General features: G+C 30.4%; 2 protein-coding genes across 2 annotated transcripts; both read right to left on the reverse strand.

The window, feature by feature from the left end:
• Positions 1-3,711: 3,711 nt before the first annotated feature.
• Positions 3,712-7,776, reverse strand: LOC114169466 (serine/threonine-protein kinase RHS3-like). The gene is made up of 4 exons (XM_028054623.2): positions 7,629-7,776; positions 6,999-7,065; positions 5,725-6,899; positions 3,712-4,674 (listed from the first exon to the last, which is right to left on the reverse strand). Exons 3-4 carry the CDS (start codon positions 6,888-6,890, stop codon positions 3,807-3,809), a joined length of 2,034 nt encoding a protein of 677 aa, XP_027910424.2. The 5' UTR covers positions 6,891-6,899; positions 6,999-7,065; positions 7,629-7,776; the 3' UTR covers positions 3,712-3,806.
• A 2,960-nt stretch (positions 7,777-10,736) lies between these two features.
• Positions 10,737-14,034, reverse strand: LOC114168324 (uncharacterized). Its single transcript, XM_028053098.2, has 5 exons — positions 13,265-14,034; positions 13,116-13,173; positions 12,783-12,866; positions 12,523-12,658; positions 10,737-11,652 (listed from the first exon to the last, which is right to left on the reverse strand). The coding sequence occupies exons 1-5, from the start codon at positions 13,887-13,889 to the stop codon at positions 11,389-11,391; spliced, it is 1,167 nt and encodes a 388-aa protein (XP_027908899.2). The 5' UTR covers positions 13,890-14,034; the 3' UTR covers positions 10,737-11,388.
• Between the last annotated feature and the right edge of the window lie 5,353 nt (positions 14,035-19,387).

Below are 19,387 nucleotides of genomic sequence, written 5' to 3' on the forward strand. Positions count from 1 at the left end.
TATAATTGCAAATCACCCGAAATTCAACTTAATTGAATTTTCTTTATCGAAGTGAAATTAGCAATAGCAAATAAACCATAAAGCAAACCATTATGCCATACATGTAAGTCAATGCACTTTCAAAGCATTCGTAACAGTAAAAGCTTTCAAATTCACATTGCAGAATTTAAAAGGTTTTCAATTCAATGCTTCTTTAAATCCCGCTACATGCGTACACATTTCAAATTAAACCCATTCCTAATAGTGAAAACTATAATTCACATTTGCATTTATAACTTTTAAATACACGGCTTCCGATAATACTTCAATGCACAACGAAAAAATGATGGCATCCTTATATGCTATTAAAATAATGCATATTGCAATCCAAATGGTGCAACGAGAAACAATTAAAATTTTAGCAACAAAAAACCCTACATTCCATAATTTCAAATTAGGGTTTTATAATTTGAGAAATACTCTTTTATGGAGAATCATAAATTCATAAACATGGCTCTGATACCAATGTAAATTTTTTTATGTAGTTTCCATTTTCTAATCAATTTAAGAAACTATTCTATCATAGAGGAGGAATGTTTAGGAATTATTATTCTCACAATTATATTATTAGAAGAGTTCAAGAACTTACCTGGATCCATTGCAAAGTTCTCTTAATCAATATGTTTTCCTTTCTCTTACTTCTCTTTAATGGCTTCTTGATGATATAGAATTACCAAGTAGAAAGTCTTCTCTGGTCGAAGTCACTTTTCTTTACGTTCTCTTTGAAACGTAAAAACTCTACCACTTTTCAGAAGCAATTGTCATCCTTTTCTTCTAGTATTTTAAAACTTTAATAAAATACTATAATACCCCTATGAAGTGAGAAGTGAGGGAATTAATTTAACAAGTCTAAAATAATCCATGTAACCTTAATAACTTATATTCTAATAATCATCACATTAGAATCTTTACATTAAAGTTATTCTTTAAATTACATGAACCACATATTAAATTATATATAATTTAACAGGTTGATCCTTACTAATGACTTCAAGATAGTTATTTTAATATGTAGTTTGAATTCTAATATGAAAATATATGTATGAGTGATATTTATATTGGATTCAATTATGAATGTTGTTTGAACTCTTAATATAATGTGGTCTCTAAATGTTTAATATTGTAATTTGGAGACATAAAATTTCATTATGAACTTGTATAAGCAACAATTTAATAAGGGTGACTTAATTCAAAGGCAACATTTATATGGGTGTGATCTAATATTTAGACCACGATTTTTATAGTTTAGGCCCCAATTTTATTTTATATTGTTGCCTAAATTGATTTTTTTTGTATTGAAGTGAAAAATATAAAGTAAAGATTTTTTTTTTCTAATCTTCATATAATAAGAAACCTGGTTAATGGAACAACACAAAAAGAATATAAGACTTTCACGTAATGGGTTGGGCTCGATGGTTGACAATAAACATACAATCTTATCCTTACAAGTAGCGAGATAAGGTCTAAACCCATGACCTCAAGGTCATAAGGGTTGCACTCTATGAACATAAAGACATGAACACAACTAAATTGCAAAAATATAGGACACATTGTTTCTTATTTTCTGCATGCGTAAATGTTGTACACAAAATTAACAATCAATATGAACAAAGAAAATGTCCAACACAAAAAATAAACATGAAATATTTATCTTACATGTGTAAACTGAATGGGAAAGTAAGGTCTTTGATTAATGTCTATCCAAAATCAACAATTTAAACCCACTCTCGCTCCTTCACATTCTCAAATATACATCATAACATTCTAATTACTTAAAATGGTTGCTCAAACATAATTTATTTTAAACCATTTAAACACACGACAACAAACTATTCTTTCTGTTCTAAATATGTTTAAGGTCACATTGCTAGACTAAGACAATTATCACATAAAAAATTAAATATGGTAGTTTTTCAAAAACTTCATATTAAAATCGTCATTATTAATGCCATTTTTGTTGTGATACTTTGACTATAATCAAACTTTAATTGCTAAGAAAAATATCTTGAAAATAACATGCTAGTATGTTGGATCAAGAATGATGCAAATGACATAAAACGTGTTGTATATTACATGAAACACATGAAGTTAATCCTAACCTTTGATATAGATCTATGTTTGAATTTCATAATTAAATTCCTTCCCTTTTTCTTTGATAATTCTCCACCATATTGGGATACATGGATCTAGAATATGAATTTACATGTCATTCCATTATAATTAGCATTTGAATTTGAAGATGACTTATTTTATTTAGGCATTGCTTTAGTGCCTTATATCTTAAAGAGGTTTTAGTATCGATCTTACTTGTCTTCATTGAGAGTTTTCCACGTAATATACACATCATTTTATTTATTTATTTATCTTGAAGTATTTTTGACAAAATTATAGTTGGGTCTTTTGGAGAAGAAATCAGAGTCAGTTTGATATCGTCCCTGGACAATCTTAGAGCCTCTCACAAAAACATTAATGGAGATCATGTGCCTTCCTTGTATTATAGAATGAGGGGTGTCGAAGAACTCACCTTGGGTTCAAATTGAATAACCTCCATGGCCACTGACGACCATGCGAAACGACCTACCAAAACACCCATTTAATTTATACTTTAAATATGTTTTTGTCCCTTAACTTTAAGTGAAAATTGGAATTAATCTATTTTCGAAACTTTGGTCTAATTTAATATTCAAATGTACACATGTCAAATGATATATGGAGCACGTTGAGAGGGTATTAAAACCCTTTTAAAGAAAGGGGTATCGAAACACCCATTTAATTTAGGGTTAAATAATTTTTTTATCTCTTAACTTTCAGTGAAAATTAGAATTAGTCACTTTTCAAAACTTTGGTCCAATTTAGTCCCCCGACTTTAAAACTGTGTGGATTTAGTCATTTTAACCAATTTTTGTTAAGTTTATTTAACGTTTTAAATACATTTCACGATAGCATTTGAGTTGTTTACACAATTTAACACATTTTTGCTTCAATGTTAGCTAAGAAACCATCATGAAATACGTTTGAAACGTTAAATAGACTTAATAAAAATTGGTTAAAATGACTAAATTCACACAATTCTAAAGTTAGGGGACTAAATTTGGTCAAAGTTTTGAATATGGACTAATTCTAATTTTCACTAAAAGTTACGGGACAAAAAACATATTTAACCCTTTAATTTATAGTCATGCCTAACTCGTAAAACATATTTGATATATTGATTTTGGGAGAATCATTCTTGTCACAATGTGAAGAAATTCTTTAAGTATTATTTCAAAGGCTAAGATTAAATTCATGATTCTCATGTAGTATACAACACATTTTATGTCATTTTCACCTTCTTAATCTAACATACTAGTAATGTTATTGTTGTGATATTTTTCTTAGTAGTAAAATTTTGATTGTACTCAAAGTATCACTACAAAATTCGTACTAACGGTGGTGATTTTAAGATAACAATTCTACAAAAACTATCATAATTATCTTTATGGTATGACAAATTTATAATTGCCACATTTTGTATTCGAAACATGACATTTACAAGTGTCATTTAATAAGTATATTCTATTACAAGTGTAATTTTCTCAAATGACCAATGCAATGCTAAAATAGCATAGAGAAGAAAGTGTAGAAAAAAAGTTGAAAAGGAGAACAATAAATCTTTTACTAAAATTTACATATTTGTGTACAACATTTAATTTTCATAGACATCTTTCAAAATTTGTTTTGAAATGTAGTGTACATTTTTGTACAAGTAAAGAATTGTATGTATGCTTTTAAAAGTACTCAAAATCTTCATAAGATGAATCTGATTGTGTATGGTTGCTTTTATGACTTGTAACAATATCTGCAACCCTTTTATCCATAAGTGGAACATCGGTTTTTCTAATGTACGGGGAAAAATCAAAAGGTTCTGGTATAATTGGAGGTGTAGCACTTCTAACAAGAGCCCAATTCACTCCATGGAAAAAGGGGTGTTGCTTTATTTCTGTGGCACCTCTCTTATAAGCAAATCTTTTTTTAGGCTCTTTCACCAACAACCCTTGTATAAGGTCTCTTGCCACTTTGCTAACAACTGGTTTTTCTGGAAACCTTAAGGGTTGTCCTACAACATTGAAAAGGGTCGCTCTATTTCCAGCACCTTTAAAGGGTGTTATTCCATGCAAAAGCTCATACAAAAAGATTCCAAAGGTCCACCAATCCACTGCACTACCATGTCCTTCACCACGAATAATCTCTGGTGCAAGATACTCATGTGTCCCTACAAAGGACATTGACCTCACATTTGTAGGCTCAGCCATTAGTTCAGGGAGGCATCCTCCAACCACAAGGCCAAAATCTGACTTTGTCTTACGATTCTTTTTTGAAGGCAAAATGCGTGGAAAGAAACTTGAGTGGTGCATGCAACCATGTATTGTTTGATCATGACTTAGAAGGCCTCCATAAGGACCATTACTACTTTCGTGTGCAGATGAGGACTTCACTAGTGTAGGATTCACAGAGCATCGAAGAGATAAGTCAAAATCTGATAACATTATGTGACCTTCATCTCGAACTAGAACATTTTCTGGTTTTAAGTCTCTATACACAATGCCTAACATGTGCAAGTATTCCAAGGCTAACAAAATTTCAGAACAATAAAACCTGTCACAGGAAATAAGACATGGAATTCTTAAATTGTTACAAAGTTTATGTCATATATGTTTTTATTAGTGCACAATTTAGGTGGTAAGAGATTTGACATGTTTCTTTCTCTTGTGTAGATAAACAAAGATTACCCATAAGTTCAATTTAGTTACACAAATGTAGAGATAAACATGCTTAATGAACATGTTTTTTTTAAACTGTTGAATTTTTAATTAACTTTACGATTGTAATTATATTGTGTTGTGAAATAGTACATATAACATGAAGACAAGATTCACTCTCATGTGTATGACTTTCCTTTCTTTTGAAACAACATAATGGTTATGAAGTTACTATATTTTTCAATTGTTATCAGAAGTGTGTGTAGAAATACAAAATGACAAAGAATGCATTAAAGAAAACTTTGTCCAAAAAGGTTGACTAAAAAAGATTTTAGTGTTACACTATTTCATTATTAACTCAAAAGAGAACAATTGGTAGAAATAAATAAATTGCATTTGTTTCATTGAAACTTTGATATGTCATCTTATAGGGTTAAATGTGTTTTTAGTCCCTAGTCTTTGCCATGAAATTGGAGTTCGTTCATATTCCAAAATTCGATACAATTTAGGACCCAAACTTTAAAAATAAATAGATATAATACTCCTAATCTTATTGTGTTTAATTTTTTTGACGTGATAAACAACATTGCAAGCTAGCATTTGAGCTATTTACATTGTTTGACATGTTCCAACTCAAATGCAAGCCTAGAGCATTGTTTAACATGCAAAAAAAAATGTCGTTGGGTTAAAAGGACTATATCCATTCATTTTTAGAGTTTGGAGACCAAAATGTATCAAAGTTTGGGAAATAGAGGAATTCAAATTTTGCATCCAAGTTTAGAGACTACAAACATATTTAACTCTATTTCATATTAATAAAGGATTAACTTACCACATTTAACTACTTATATTGAACATATTAACATATAATCATGTATAGTAGCTATTATAGCATGCACTTTGGTGGAATCCAAGTGCCATGTATATGTGTGTTTAAGCAACTAACCGTGTAGCTTCTTCAGTGAAATGCTTGCTAGGTTGTTTCATTCGAAGACAATGCAAACTACCACTGCTACAAAACTCCATGACTAGACAATAGTATTTATCAGTCTCAAAATAAGAATATAAAGTTGGCAGAAAAGGGTGATCAAGAAGTCCAAGTATTTCTCTTTCTGTTTGTGCTCTCAAAAGCTTGTTTCTACTAGCAAGTGCTGCCTTATCCATTACTTTCATCGCAAAGAATGCTTTGGTTCCTTTAAGTTCCACAAGGTACACACTTCCAATATCACCATATCCAACACGCTTTAAAAGCTTGAAATGACTGAGATCAAGACCATTACCATTAGAAACCATGTTAATTGCATCCCACCTCACATCACCTCCAGTATGAGGCTTAATATGTGCACAACAAATGCTATTTAAACTGTCACTACGAGAGCTACTGCCACTTCTATGACCACCTTGAATGGTGTTTTTTTTAGGTACAAGAAAATTTCTTACATCTTCTGTTGTTGCTCCTGGTGTCGTCATGGTTGAAGGATAGTGATTTGAAGACATTCTTGTACTTGGAGTATGCAGCTTAATATGTGCAATGCTTATGCTCTTTAAACTGTCACTACGAGAGCTACTAACACTTTTATGGCAACCTAGAATTGTGTTTTTTGTGGGTACAAGAAAATTCCTTGCATCTTCTGTTGTTGCTCCTGGTGATGTTGTGGTTGAAGGATTGTGATTTGAAGACATTCTTGTACTTGGAGTATGTGGCTTAGTATGTGCAATGCTAATGCTCTCTAAACTGTCACTACGAGAGCTACTGCCACTTCTATGACCACCTAGAATGGTGTTTTTGGTAGGTACAAGAAAATTTCTTGCATCTTCTGTTGTTGTTCTTGGTGATGTTGTGGTTGAATGATTGTGATTTAAAAACATTCTTGTACTTGGAGATGGGTGCTCAGTAGTGGAAAACTCATAAGTATTGTTGTTATGAACGTGATGGGGTTTAGATGTTGGTTTACTCGTCACTTTTGCATTATGTTTAGAAAAAACTTGTTCTATTTCTCTTTCTCGGCTGGTTTTGTAATCACTTATGGAAGTATGATTAGTGGTATATTGATTTTCTTTGTGGATATGACTTTCAAAATCATTTGATGAATTTGCATAAGCCTGATTCATCTTGCGAATCTGCATTTCAAATTCAAGATATATATATATCATTAATTTCCATCAATAAATTTTTAGTTAAAAATAATGCCTAAATGAAATAACAATATGTATAATTACATCAGGTAAATTAGGCCTTTGGGTTGGCTTTGAAGAACAATGCAATGACACCCTTCGAGAGGAATTTCTACAAACAAAAATGTTAAAAAATTAAATTAGTTATGATAGGATATCTTACATGTGAACAATTGTTTTAATATCATGTCATATTAAATATAACAAATTATTTTCAAGAAATAGTTATTTTAATTTGTTTTAACCAAAAGTTCTAATAGAAAGTTGTAAAAATAAGTAGCTATTTGTTCAAAATAAATTGAACAACAAAATACATAATTATAAAAAAAAATTATGAACTAAGTAAACATGTGTTATAATTTTTTGTTCACACATAGCAAAAGGAAACTATAAAAAACTTAAATGTATAAAAGCACAAAAATGATGAAGAAATACTCATTTCATAATGAAATGTATAAAAAATAAACAAATTAAGTGAGATAAAAGTCAAATACATGTATGATAATATGTACAATTATTAGAAATCAAAAACCATTTAATCTTGTACAAGAATTGACACAAGTAATGGTATATGATCGTGGATAAACATGGTGAGAAAAAGAAAGAATTCTTTTTCAAAAGAGATTCTAGAAATGCATGTGAAACTAAAAGTTAAAAAAAAAAAATCAATAACACCTTATAATTTCATAGGCTCTCTGAGATTGAGCAAGAGAAACAATGATATATGTTTCCCTTGCATGTATATCTATGAAGAGACATCTTTGGATTTTGAAATTTTGAGAAAGAAAGAAACAAAGAGAAGAGAAGAAAAGAAAAATTTTATTTGGTTTTAGGAAAGAAATAACAAATGGATATTGAAAATAGCTTGTTCTTGTTTGGATCACCATCCATTCATGGGAGGAATTTGTGGAACAAAAGAGGGAAGATAATAATAGACCCATAATATGTGTATATAAATAAATAATTAAACTGTGTTTATGCATTATGTATTTGCCATCAAGATGAATGGGGTAGCGTCTAATTCTCTTGTGAAATAATGGTTTATGTAATTCTCTTGTTAAAATATATTTTTTCATATATATTTCTTTACTTATATATCTTTTTTCCTTCTTTCTTATATTGTACTTTTATTTTAATAGTAATTTTATTTATAAAACTTATGTTATTAATTATAGGTGATAAAAAAATTTCCTTTCAGTTTCCAATTTTTTATATTGGTCCTTTGAAAATAGTTAATTACTAATATTGTTCATTTAACTAATTTATAGCCAAACATTAATATTATAATTTATAGTCAAACATTTGGACATAATTTGAGAGTTGATTTTTTGAACTAAAGCTAAATTATGGATGGTTTGTCAACCTTCTTTCGCTTCTGGATAGAATGTTGTTCTTTTTTTAACTAATATTTTTCTGTGATTATGTTTACCTTAAATTCTTTTCAAATTAAAAGTATCTACCACTTTTAAAGATAGGAAAAATACTACAAGAATATTGGCGTTAGTTAAAATGAGACGTCATAAGTGCAATATCATTTTTTATTAGTCAAATAGAGATAAATAATTATTTTTTATTTATCGTAAGCTTGACCGGTACCGAGACATAAAAAATATAATAATCAGTTTTGTTTAGGAGGACAATGCGGGCTGGTCCAACCCGTATTTGGCTCGCACAATGTGGGCTGATCTATTCCGCCTCACATTTTAACGCGGACTAAAATGTCTGTCCCACCCCATATAAGTATGGGTTTGCGGGTCTGCAAGCCAACCCGCTTTTTTTAAAAATTTTAAAATTTTTTTATTCTTTTAAATTTTTTTTAATTCTTATGCTAAAACTTTCAATGTTCAAAAAATTGGGAAACTGTAAGAAGTTCACAAAATTATTAAAGCAAAGACTTTGAAAAGTTGGATGATAAATTGGTAATTCAACATTTTCATCATAATCGTACTTTGACATACAAGATGTATTCTTCAAATTTTAGTACATTAAACAATACATAATACTTGTCTTTTCCAATCATACAAGAATTTAAAACGTTAATGTAAATGTCCAAAAAAAAAGTAACTAATACACAAAAATGCAAACTTTTTTTTGTGCGAACCACATGCCAGCCCGCGCAGGCTGTGGGCTTTGACGGGTTAGGCCACTGCATGCCTGCAAATTCACTGTCATGACCCACTCTGCATTATTTTTGTGGGCTTGTGGGTTGACCCGACATGTCAGACTTGTATTACCATCCTAGTTTTGCTTGTTTCATAAAGTGAAAAAACTTAAGAAATCTACAAATATTTTCAATATAATAAAAGTTGTTTCTTTTATTTATATATATAATTTTAAGTTGAAGAAACTGAAAGTGCAATCTATTCAATACTAAATTTCTTAAAAAGCAAGATCAGCATTTATATCCATCTCTCATATCAACTCATTGTGTGAAACGCGTAATTTAAGAATTTTTTTTTTTCAATTGATGTCTATAATCAAAACCTAATGTTTTATCTTTTATGTGGTAGTGTCATTACTTCAACAAGTTTTTGCAGATAAAGTGGTTCAAACACTAAATGACTTTGTATCCCAAAATTGGATATACCTTGGAAAAGACAAACTCTTCTCCAAACAAAACCTTAGCAATTTCTTATTTTTCACCAATTCTAGGTGTTATCAACTACCTCTCATTTAATACGCATTTATTGTTTCAAACACCCTTGTCTAGAAGCTACTCTCTTCACACTTCTGCACTAACCTTTTATTCAATTACAAGTCTCATTGCATGTCACAGGTCCTTAATAAAAAGTAGAAGAAGATAATGAAAGTAACAAAGAGAGGAAAAAGATTGTTTAAGGAAGTGTGTCACATGAGATAACTTACTTATCTTAACATATTGAAATATATGCATATTAGCAATCAAATATTACACCATCACATCTCAAGTGCATTGAAAACCACTCAAACAAACTCCACACCAACGAACACGAGTCTAAATTTTCTGTTGAGGCTTTTTGTATTGCTCGTCTACAAACTGATATTGGTATATTAAAATAAAATGCTACTTATGTCAGTGTATTAAAATAGGGTTAACTATATTTTTTGTCTCTTAACTTTTAGTAAAATTTGGAATTAGTCAATCTTCGAAACTTTTAACTAATTTAGTTTTTCATTTTTAAATTTTTAACCAAATTTTATTAAATTTATTTGATGTTGCAAATGCAATTCAGAATTGTATTTGAGTTGTTTATATTGTTTGAAACATTTTCGCTTTAATGTTAAGTCAAATACTATTATCTTTGAAACGTCAAATAAACTTAACAAAATTTGGTTAAAATGACTAAATTCACGTATTTCGAAAGATGAATGACTAAATTGGTCCAAAGTTTCAAAAATGAACTAATTACAAATTTCACTAAAAGTTAAAGGACCAAAAACATATTTAACCCATTAAAATAAAATGCTAGCATTAGAATTCATCTCTATTTCAAATTTTGATATATTTTAGTCTTTAAAATTTAAAAATAAATAAATAAAGTCCTTTTAATTTAATGTTGTTAATTTTTTTGGATCAGTTAAATGATGTTCTAAGTTGACATTTGAGTCAAAACATATCAAACTCATGCAAATATCCCAAACATCAACCTAAAACCCGTTCAACACATTAAATTTTTTTAATGCAGCTAGATTAGGATAACTATATCCATTCATTTTTAAACTTTAGGAATCAAAATATATCAAAATTTGAGACATAAACGAATTCCAATTTCATATCAAGTTTAGATATACGTAACCCTAAAATAAAACATCAAAATTAGCGTCAATCAATATATTTAGAAAATACATCATAAAAACAACACCAAAGACTCAACTAACTGACAATCTAAATTCTAGAGGAACTCCAAAACACATTGTGGGATGACATTCACCAAAGCCAAAAAGTTGGAGAAAAGAGCAAAAAGATAAGAACTCCATAGAAAGAGGAAAAAGAAGAGGAATGTGGTCCTACAGTCCCCTATGCAAGTATCCCCACACAGGCTGTTAAAGGGAATAATAAATAATGCAAAGCCTGATTGCTCACATGGACTAAAACCAAAAAGCAAACTGACACCACACATGCCCTTGCCTTCCCTCACAATTGCACATGCACATGCTCACTGTCCCCTAACTCCTAAACCTTCTTCTTCTCATAATCTTTCACTTAAATCATCAATTGCACCTTAATTAATCACACCCAAACTCTCATTAACTCCACACACCTCATGAAAAAATCACAAAACCCCTCTTTCTCCCTATCTAATCTACTCTAATATTATACACAAAGTAACATTACATACATACAACTATAGTTAGCATGCACATTACACATATATGTATATGCTCTTCAGCACACACAATCTTGGTCTTGATCTCTTCTGGGTCAATTCAATTTTTTTCTGAGATGAAGTTGGAACTATTGAGAGGACTCTGTTGTGCATTGCAAGTGTCTATGGCAAGTGATTAAGTGGTCATTGGTGAGTCCTGCTGCTTGCATAAATGAGTGTAGCACTGTTGGACCTACAAACCTAAACCCTCTTCTGATCATGTCTTTGCTTATGCTCTCTGATTTTGATGTCTTCACTGGAATCTTGTGGCCAAACTTGTATTGTGTGGAGATGGGTTTGTGATTCACAAAACCCCAAATGTACTTGTCAAATGAACCAAACTCCTTGTTAATCTGCAATGACCCAGTTTAGAAAGAGATTGTTAAAAATCTATATCTTCATATAATCACCACAGAACGTGTTATCACATAAATTAGTCCAACAGAGTTCTGCATTTACACTACATGTCTCTTTCTATGTCCCCTCAATTAAAATATAATAACACTTGAGCAAAAGAAACTAGCAACTGAGAAAAAGAGAGAGAAAGAGAGAGGGAGAAATTGTAGTTGCAAGTTGTTTTTTTTATGTTGGACAGACAGGAAAAGAGACAGATAATTTAAGTCCAAAAACAATACTCCTTTACTACCTGTCAGAAAGAATTTTTTGTGGGTACAGTACACATTTGTTTCAGAATTTAATTAGAATACATTATGGTATACCCTTTTGTTTTCATTTTTATCCAATTACACATTGTCATATAATAATAACTACCTTAAAAGACATGTCTCACAAGGTTGATACGGTTGGAAATTGAAGAGAAGTTAACAAAATGCAGTGGAATGAAAAAAGTCATTATTGTACTTCTCATCATTCATACTACTAATCTGTTTTTTTGTCGAGAGAACATTCACTCAATTCTTGAAACTAGTGGTCTTGGAGGGCCACAATGTGTGTAAAGAAGAGAAACCATTATTTCAAATTTTCTATTGAGTTTTCTGGTGTTGTTCTTGGCTGATCATTAAAATACACTAATGTTAGTACTTTAAAAATCTTTGTAATATATTTTAAAACATCAAAATCATTGTCTATTCATGTATTTCAAAGACACAACAGAGAAACATTATCATGAAAAATCCAACAAAGAATTCAAATTCAGATTCCAATTACCAATTAGCAATGAGAGAGTAAAAGGGTGCCTTTTTTGAGGCTTGATTCTTGCTTACCTCTAAAATTCTGTTAGCATTGTCAACAACACCTCGAACTCTGCTGATATCAATGCCATATTCCAAACTAATAGAGACCATTTGCTTATCAGTCATGTTGGCCAAGGTTGCTGCATCAAATTCTGAAAATGCAGTCCTGCACATGGTTTAAAATTCTTTAGTTGGTTCATTTAAGGGGACCCCATCAAAAGAAAGGTACACACACATGTTGGTGTGCTGTGCAATGAAGCATTTATATGTTTCTTTCTGCAGAATCCAACCTGAAATTCTGGCGTTTCTTCAAGATTGAGGTCCAATCTGATCCAACCTGAGCACCACTTAAAACTAGAAGCTCAAACAACATCCTGTGGTCACAATAATGTTTTTGTTAATCATCACTTGTCTCTACTATCTTTGTTTTGGTCAAAGTTTATGCTCCTTGGATAAATTTCAGATATAAAGGTAGAATGAATTAAGTTTCTTATGCATATTCTTATATAACATTTTCAAAAGTTATTTTGAATTATTGTATGAACTTTAGTTTTACAGAAAAGCTTAATTCATTTTCTTCTTTTATTCATTGAAAAGATTATCCAACCAAGATGGTAACTCACTTGTCATCATGAACTGGAACTTCCCATTCTTCATCATGATAAGCAATATAGATAGGATCTGTGTGCAAAAGAGGCACTGAGATTAGCACATTGCAGAAGTATAAGAAGTGGGAATCAATTAGCACTGAAATATGAATTTTTTCAGATACCTGAATTAGGTGTGATAAAGCTGCATCTCTTCTCCTCCTCACTTGTCTTTGAAGGAAGATTGGTTGAAGGATCAAGAGGAACAACTCTTTCAAACTTTGCAGACTTTGATCTTCCATAATGGGCAATCTTCATTTTTCTCTGTGCATGCTGCAGTGCCATCTGTTCCCTCCTCACTGCAGCAATGCTTCCTGGGGATTCAGTGATCAGAGTGGAAGAGTAGCTCAATGAGGCCTCTATGGAGGCAGAAGAAGATGAATCCTTAAAACTCTTAGACTTTTTCCTCTCTAGAGTTGGAGGAGTTTTGATGGTGTGTCTTGGGGTAACAATCTTCTCAGAACTTGAGTTCAGTCCATTATTATCACTGCCTCTCTTTGTAGCTAGGGGCCTAGGTGACCTAGACTTTGGAGAAACAGGAGGTGTTAGTGAGGTTTTGGTTGGAAGTGGTGGTGAAGGTGGAGAATATGATTTTGGTGACACTTTCTTGATTGAATTTCTTCTCTCAAGACTAGGAACTCTGTTACAAGTAGGTTGAAGAACTGGCCTACCATTGATTCTGGCCAAAGGGTATGTGGCTGTGGCTGTGACTTCTATGCCTACAGTTACTTTGGTCTTGTAGCTGCACATTTTGTTGTGTGCTTCAATGGAAATGCTGAAAAGGAAGAGGTTTGAATATGAAACAATGGCAAAGGAAGAAGAGAAGAAAATGAAGGATGTGATGAGGGATTGAAGGAGAGTGAAGGGAGCGATGTGGGGTTTTATAAAATGTGAGGATGGTGGGGATAGTTAAAGGGGAAGTTGTAACATGGGAAGGTGGGAATCTGCCATACAAACTCTTGTGAAGGGTGTTACTTTAGCCAAACTAAACCACGAGGGGGTGAATATGACATAGACTTCTAAAGTGACCATTTGACAATGTCTTGAACCTAATGCTTAAGTAAATCAAATTTAGATTATCTATCGAGTTTTACTTAGTCAAATACAACAAAGTACGAATTTCGAAGTAGTATATTTTTAATGTTCAGCAGAAGACAACACTAAAAAATTCAGTAGAGAATCTGGACTCAAATAAATGTTTTCATATGATAATATTATAAGAGAGGATTGGTTAACCTTTATGACAGTTTTTTTCATATTCAAGTCTAACTGTTAGCAAGATTCTTATTGATATGATGAGTATTGGAGTTAGAATTATAAGGGTTGTATAAGGAGGGAATCAAGGAAGCTTAGAAGGGGATTCGTTGGGTGAGATATTGTGGTATGTGTTGGAGTGATGAAGCATTTCCACTTTGTTGCAATAATATGCTTCTCTTCCCAAGGATTTTGTAGGTATGAAGTGATGGAGAAGGAAGGTAAAAAAGATGGAAGAAAAGAACCAATGATTGGTCTAGTCTTTTTAGCTGTATGGAATCTCAATCCCTTACTCTTTCTAGCTGTATGTGTGAGAGAAAGAGTGAACGGTTTTGGGGGAAGAAAAAGCACATGAGACACTTTATGTGCATCACAAAGTTTGTTCTGGTAATGGTGTTGTAAGTTGTAAGTTGTTGTAACAAATAAAATAAGAGAAGTTGAGATCATGTGAGAGTTTTGGTGGGGTTTTGGTGACATTCACTGAGATCTTTTCTATTTTTCTTTGTTCTTATATTTGTGTCTAGCTTCCAATTTGTGTGTACTTTCCAGGTAAACTGAGTTGCATATGTTATCATCAGTGGTCCTCACTGTGTATTAACTCCCAATTCTTGATAATTATGGAAGATATCTCTTCAGCTGAGCACAGTTTGAGTACTCTTAATATCCTTACAGCTTGGAGCAATGACTTGTTCACTTAAACCATGTTATGCTCCAAAAGTGTAGGCCCCTACTCAAATTCTTCCACTTTATTCTCTCTTGGGTAGTCACATCTCACGTCAGAGATATATATTTTTAAGTAGGACTAAATATTAATGAGTGGTCTAATATTAATTCGATGGTGGATGATACGATAGGTCTAACAAACGATAAATCTCATTAGAATAGGTTTCGGATGATATTGATACCATTTCAAGAAGTGAACTTTAAACATAACCGAGACTTTCAAAACTGACTTGTAAAATAAGATTTGTAGCCACTGTCAAACAATAAATCTCACTAAAATAGGTTTCGGACGATATTAATACCATCTCAAGAAGTGAACTTTAAACACAACCTAATCTTTCAAAATCAACTTGTAAAATAAGATTTGTAGGCGCCGTCAATTCGTTTCATCTCTAATCAAATGTGAGATTTCTAATATCTTTTTTCTAACTTATATTGTTACCTCATGAACATATGATCTCATACCACCAAATTAAACTAATACCATCTTACCTTTGTAGCTCACCTTATTGGAAGGTTTCATATTAAAACCTTGAGACATTGAAAAGGGTGAAAAGTAAACTGAATAAATGAAAAGGAAAATAAAGAAAGGTTAAAATTTTGATTCCCCTTAAAAGACAAATTTTGCAGCATCCAATAGATATATTAGATGACCCTTTATTTGGGAAGTATCCTATGGTACCACACCTACACACCCACTATGGTTAATGGATCATTAATCTCTGCAAACATTTCATATTCTAGCTGTCTGCTACATGCAAGAAACATATAAGTTTAGTGATGCCTCAAAATTGTGTGGTTTATGCAAAGTGATTTTATGGTTGAAGGAAATAATATCATTGATCTCCCTTAACACTGTAATCTTCTCACAGATTTCAAGAAATCTGCTATTATTTTTTTAAACTTTCAGCCTTTCCTAGGCACAGGATCTTTATTTTGTTCTTCTAAACTTTATTCTGTGAAGGTTTATGGAAAAGTTTTGCATCCAACACTTCATCATGGAAGGAATTTTAGTGCCTGTTCATATCATGAGAGATTGGTTACTTTTTCATGTCTTCATTTTCCACCGCAATATTTTGAAAACAACTGGGACATATTTGTTGCACGTTCGTATCAAAATTATTGTATTCAAAGACTATAAACTCAAAACTCAACATTACAAGAAATTGCATATTTGCCGAACAAATTCGTTAGAAATGGACTTTAAGTCTAATTTAATCCCACAAAACTGGTTCGTAAGGTGGGGTTTGCACCCCACCTACATATTGTTAATTGATCTTATTTTTAATTGATGTAAAATTTCTAACAAAATTTTATCCAAAAAATATCTTTACTAGTGAACTTTGAAATTTTTATTATTGAATGATATTTTTATCGGTAATATATCTATCGTTAAATTAGTACTTATATTATTTACAAATATTTTTACCGATAATATATTCATCGTTAAATTTTACTATAGTAATTTTTAATTTTTATTATAATAAATGTTTCTGTCAATAGGTTCGTCGGTAAATTAGTAGTGTATGGATGGTAAATTTGTTTTATTTTATTATGTTATATATATTTTCTTTGGTACATTGTAAGTTTAACTATATTCTTATTCTATTTTGAATTTCAAAAGAAAACATATAGATAGAGTATAAGATCGTTATGAAATACGCAATAAATATATTATATTATAGGTTTAATTATGCCTTTGGTATTCATTTTGGAGTCAAAATCTCAAAATGATACCCAAATTTTTAAAAGTCTCAAAATGGTCCCTTTTTTTGTTGAAACGTTTCACGTTTGTCCTTGCCGTTAAGTCAACGTTGACGCCGTTAGAGGGAGTGTCACGTGTCAGTTCCTCGATTTTTTGAATTTTTTTATTAATTTTTTTATTAATTTTTTTTTTATTTTGAATTTTTATTTTGAGTTTTTTAAAAAAAATTAAAAAATTGTCACGTGTCAAGCTGTCATCGTGCCACGTGGTAGTGACAGTGACATGTGTCAATATTACGCCACGTGTCATTTTCTTAGTCTCAATTTGGTCCCTTTATTTTAATTTGTCTCAATTTAGTCCCAATTTTTGTAAAAATTAGCAATTTTGTCCCTCTCCAAATTGAAATCAAATTTAATTTTTGTATAAATGTACACAAATATTTCCATCAAAATTGATATTTCAAGTAAATATTTTTAACCAAATTAAGTTCATTTAATTAATATTTAAAATGGTTTAAAAGTTGTTAATAGAAAAAAATTCATAAATTACCTAGTTTATGTTACAATAAAACACATATAAATTTAAAATTTTAAAACAATTTTAAGTAAAGTTGAATGTGAAACATAATTTTAACTAAACTTAGCTATGTTAAAAATATCAATTTGAATACAAATATCAAATTTAATAAAAATATTTGTATAACATTTATATAAAATTAAATTTTGTTTCAATTTGAAGGGGGACAAAATTGCTAATTTTTACAAAAATTGGGACTAAATTGAGACAAATTAAAATAAAGGGACCAAATTGAGACTAACAAAATGACACGTGGCGTAATACTGACACGTGATTGCCACGTGACACGATGACAGCTTGACACGTGGCAATTTTTTGATTTTTTAAGAAAATTCAAAAAAAATTAATAAAAAAATTCAAAAAATCGAGGAACTGACACGTGGCACTCCCTCTAACAGCGTCAACCTTGACTTAACGGCAAGGGCAAACGTGAGACATTTCAACAAAAAAAGGACCATTTTGAGACTTAAAAATTTGGGTACCATTTTGACATTTTGACTCCAAAATAGGGATCAAAGACATAATTAAACCTATATTATATATATATATATATATATATATATATATATATATATATATATATATATATGATGGAGAATAAATTTATTATCATACTAACTATCATACATCTAATTCATCCCACATTTTTTACTGTGTAAGTCAATGTTGTCCAACATTGTCATCTCTAGCCCTAGACTTATTTTATTTACGCAAGTTCTCAAATTTAAATAATATATAAGAATAAATATTTTACTAAAAGTGGTCTAATGAGGTTGATCCACAAAAATTATTGGCAATGCATACAACCTACCAAAAAAATTAAATATAATTTCTTTACAAATTGTTAAAATATGATAACTTAGAGGAATCTTTGACTGCTTAGGATTTAGATCCTCGGAGAGTTATAAGAACATTTAAGCAAACCATATTTTCACACATAACCCTAAAATACTAATTAAAATGATTCATTCAGCTATTCAAAACATTTTTTTTTTTAATCTTTCTAATGTACTTAAAGTAGCTTATCAGGGAAAGTGGTCCCAAACATGATTTTATTATTTTTCTTAAGATAAAAGTACAATGTCAAAACGAATTTATATTTGTGAACCAATATCCCACTTATCACATGGTTAAGTTAGGTTGTGTGAAAAAATATTTAGTTTTATTTAACTATATTAAAATATAATCAAATTACTCAATTTGTGAGTTAAATAGGTTCAAAATTTCTACCTCTAAGAAAATTTAAATGGAATTAAGTTGACTTTGTTTTCTTTAACTCAACCTTTAGAAAAGAAAAAAGTATAGTATGAGCCTAAAAAAAACACAACCTATGGTGTCTTTGAATCCAATGAATTTTAGAGACAGAAAAGATAGCTGAAATAAATAAAGGTCTTTCCTTTTCTTTTTTATGGTGTAATCAATTATTTATTTCGCTGCCAGCTTACCCTTTTTTACTCAATAAATTTTTTCGGGAGGATGTATAGATTGTGGATTTATGTAGGACACGTGTCACTAACATATATTTTTCACATTTTCCTCACATATTCTTAAAAGATGAAAATTTTATATTTTATTATCACCAAAAGAATATATATATATATATATATATATATATATATATATATATATATATATATATATATATATATTCACCCGTTTATACTTATGTATAGGAAATGATCTAGAAATGAATAATTTTATAATGTTAATTATCATCTCACTTTATTCAAGCCTATTTAAATATTTACAAATCTTAATATAACAATTATAAATTTTCAAGTTAAAATACTTTTCATCTTCAATTTATTATAAAAATTGTGTTTTTGTATTTAAATTAGATTATAAAGTATCTAGTTCTATATTTTATAATGGTGTTATATGTAACATATTCTTCTCAACAAATGGTGTGTGTAATTTTTTTATGTGACAAATATAATTTTAGAAGAGCAAAAAAAAAATAATCAAACGTAATACATCTTAAATCAAGGAC

The sequence above is a fragment of the Vigna unguiculata genome, chromosome 11 (assembly GCF_037176805.1).
Source record: "Vigna unguiculata cultivar grain cowpea cultivar isolate G323 ecotype 2 chromosome 11, ASM3717680v1, whole genome shotgun sequence".
NCBI lineage: Eukaryota > Viridiplantae > Streptophyta > Magnoliopsida > Fabales > Fabaceae > Vigna > Vigna unguiculata.

Coding starts and splice junctions, on each gene's coding strand:
- LOC114169466 (XM_028054623.2), bottom strand. CDS start 6,890: ATGAATCAGGCTTATGCAAATTCATCAAATGATTTTGAAAGTCATATC. Junction 4,675..5,724: donor TTCACTGAAGAAGCTACACG/GTTAGTTGCTTA, acceptor TTCCTGTGACAG/GTTTTATTGTTCTGAAATTT.
- LOC114168324 (XM_028053098.2), bottom strand. CDS start 13,889: ATGTGCAGCTACAAGACCAAAGTAACTGTAGGCATAGAAGTCACAGCC. Junction 12,867..13,115: donor GTTCCAGTTCATGATGACAA/GTGAGTTACCAT, acceptor TTGTGACCACAG/GATGTTGTTTGAGCTTCTAG. Junction 11,653..12,522: donor ATGCTAACAGAATTTTAGAG/GTAAGCAAGAAT, acceptor GGGTCATTGCAG/ATTAACAAGGAGTTTGGTTC.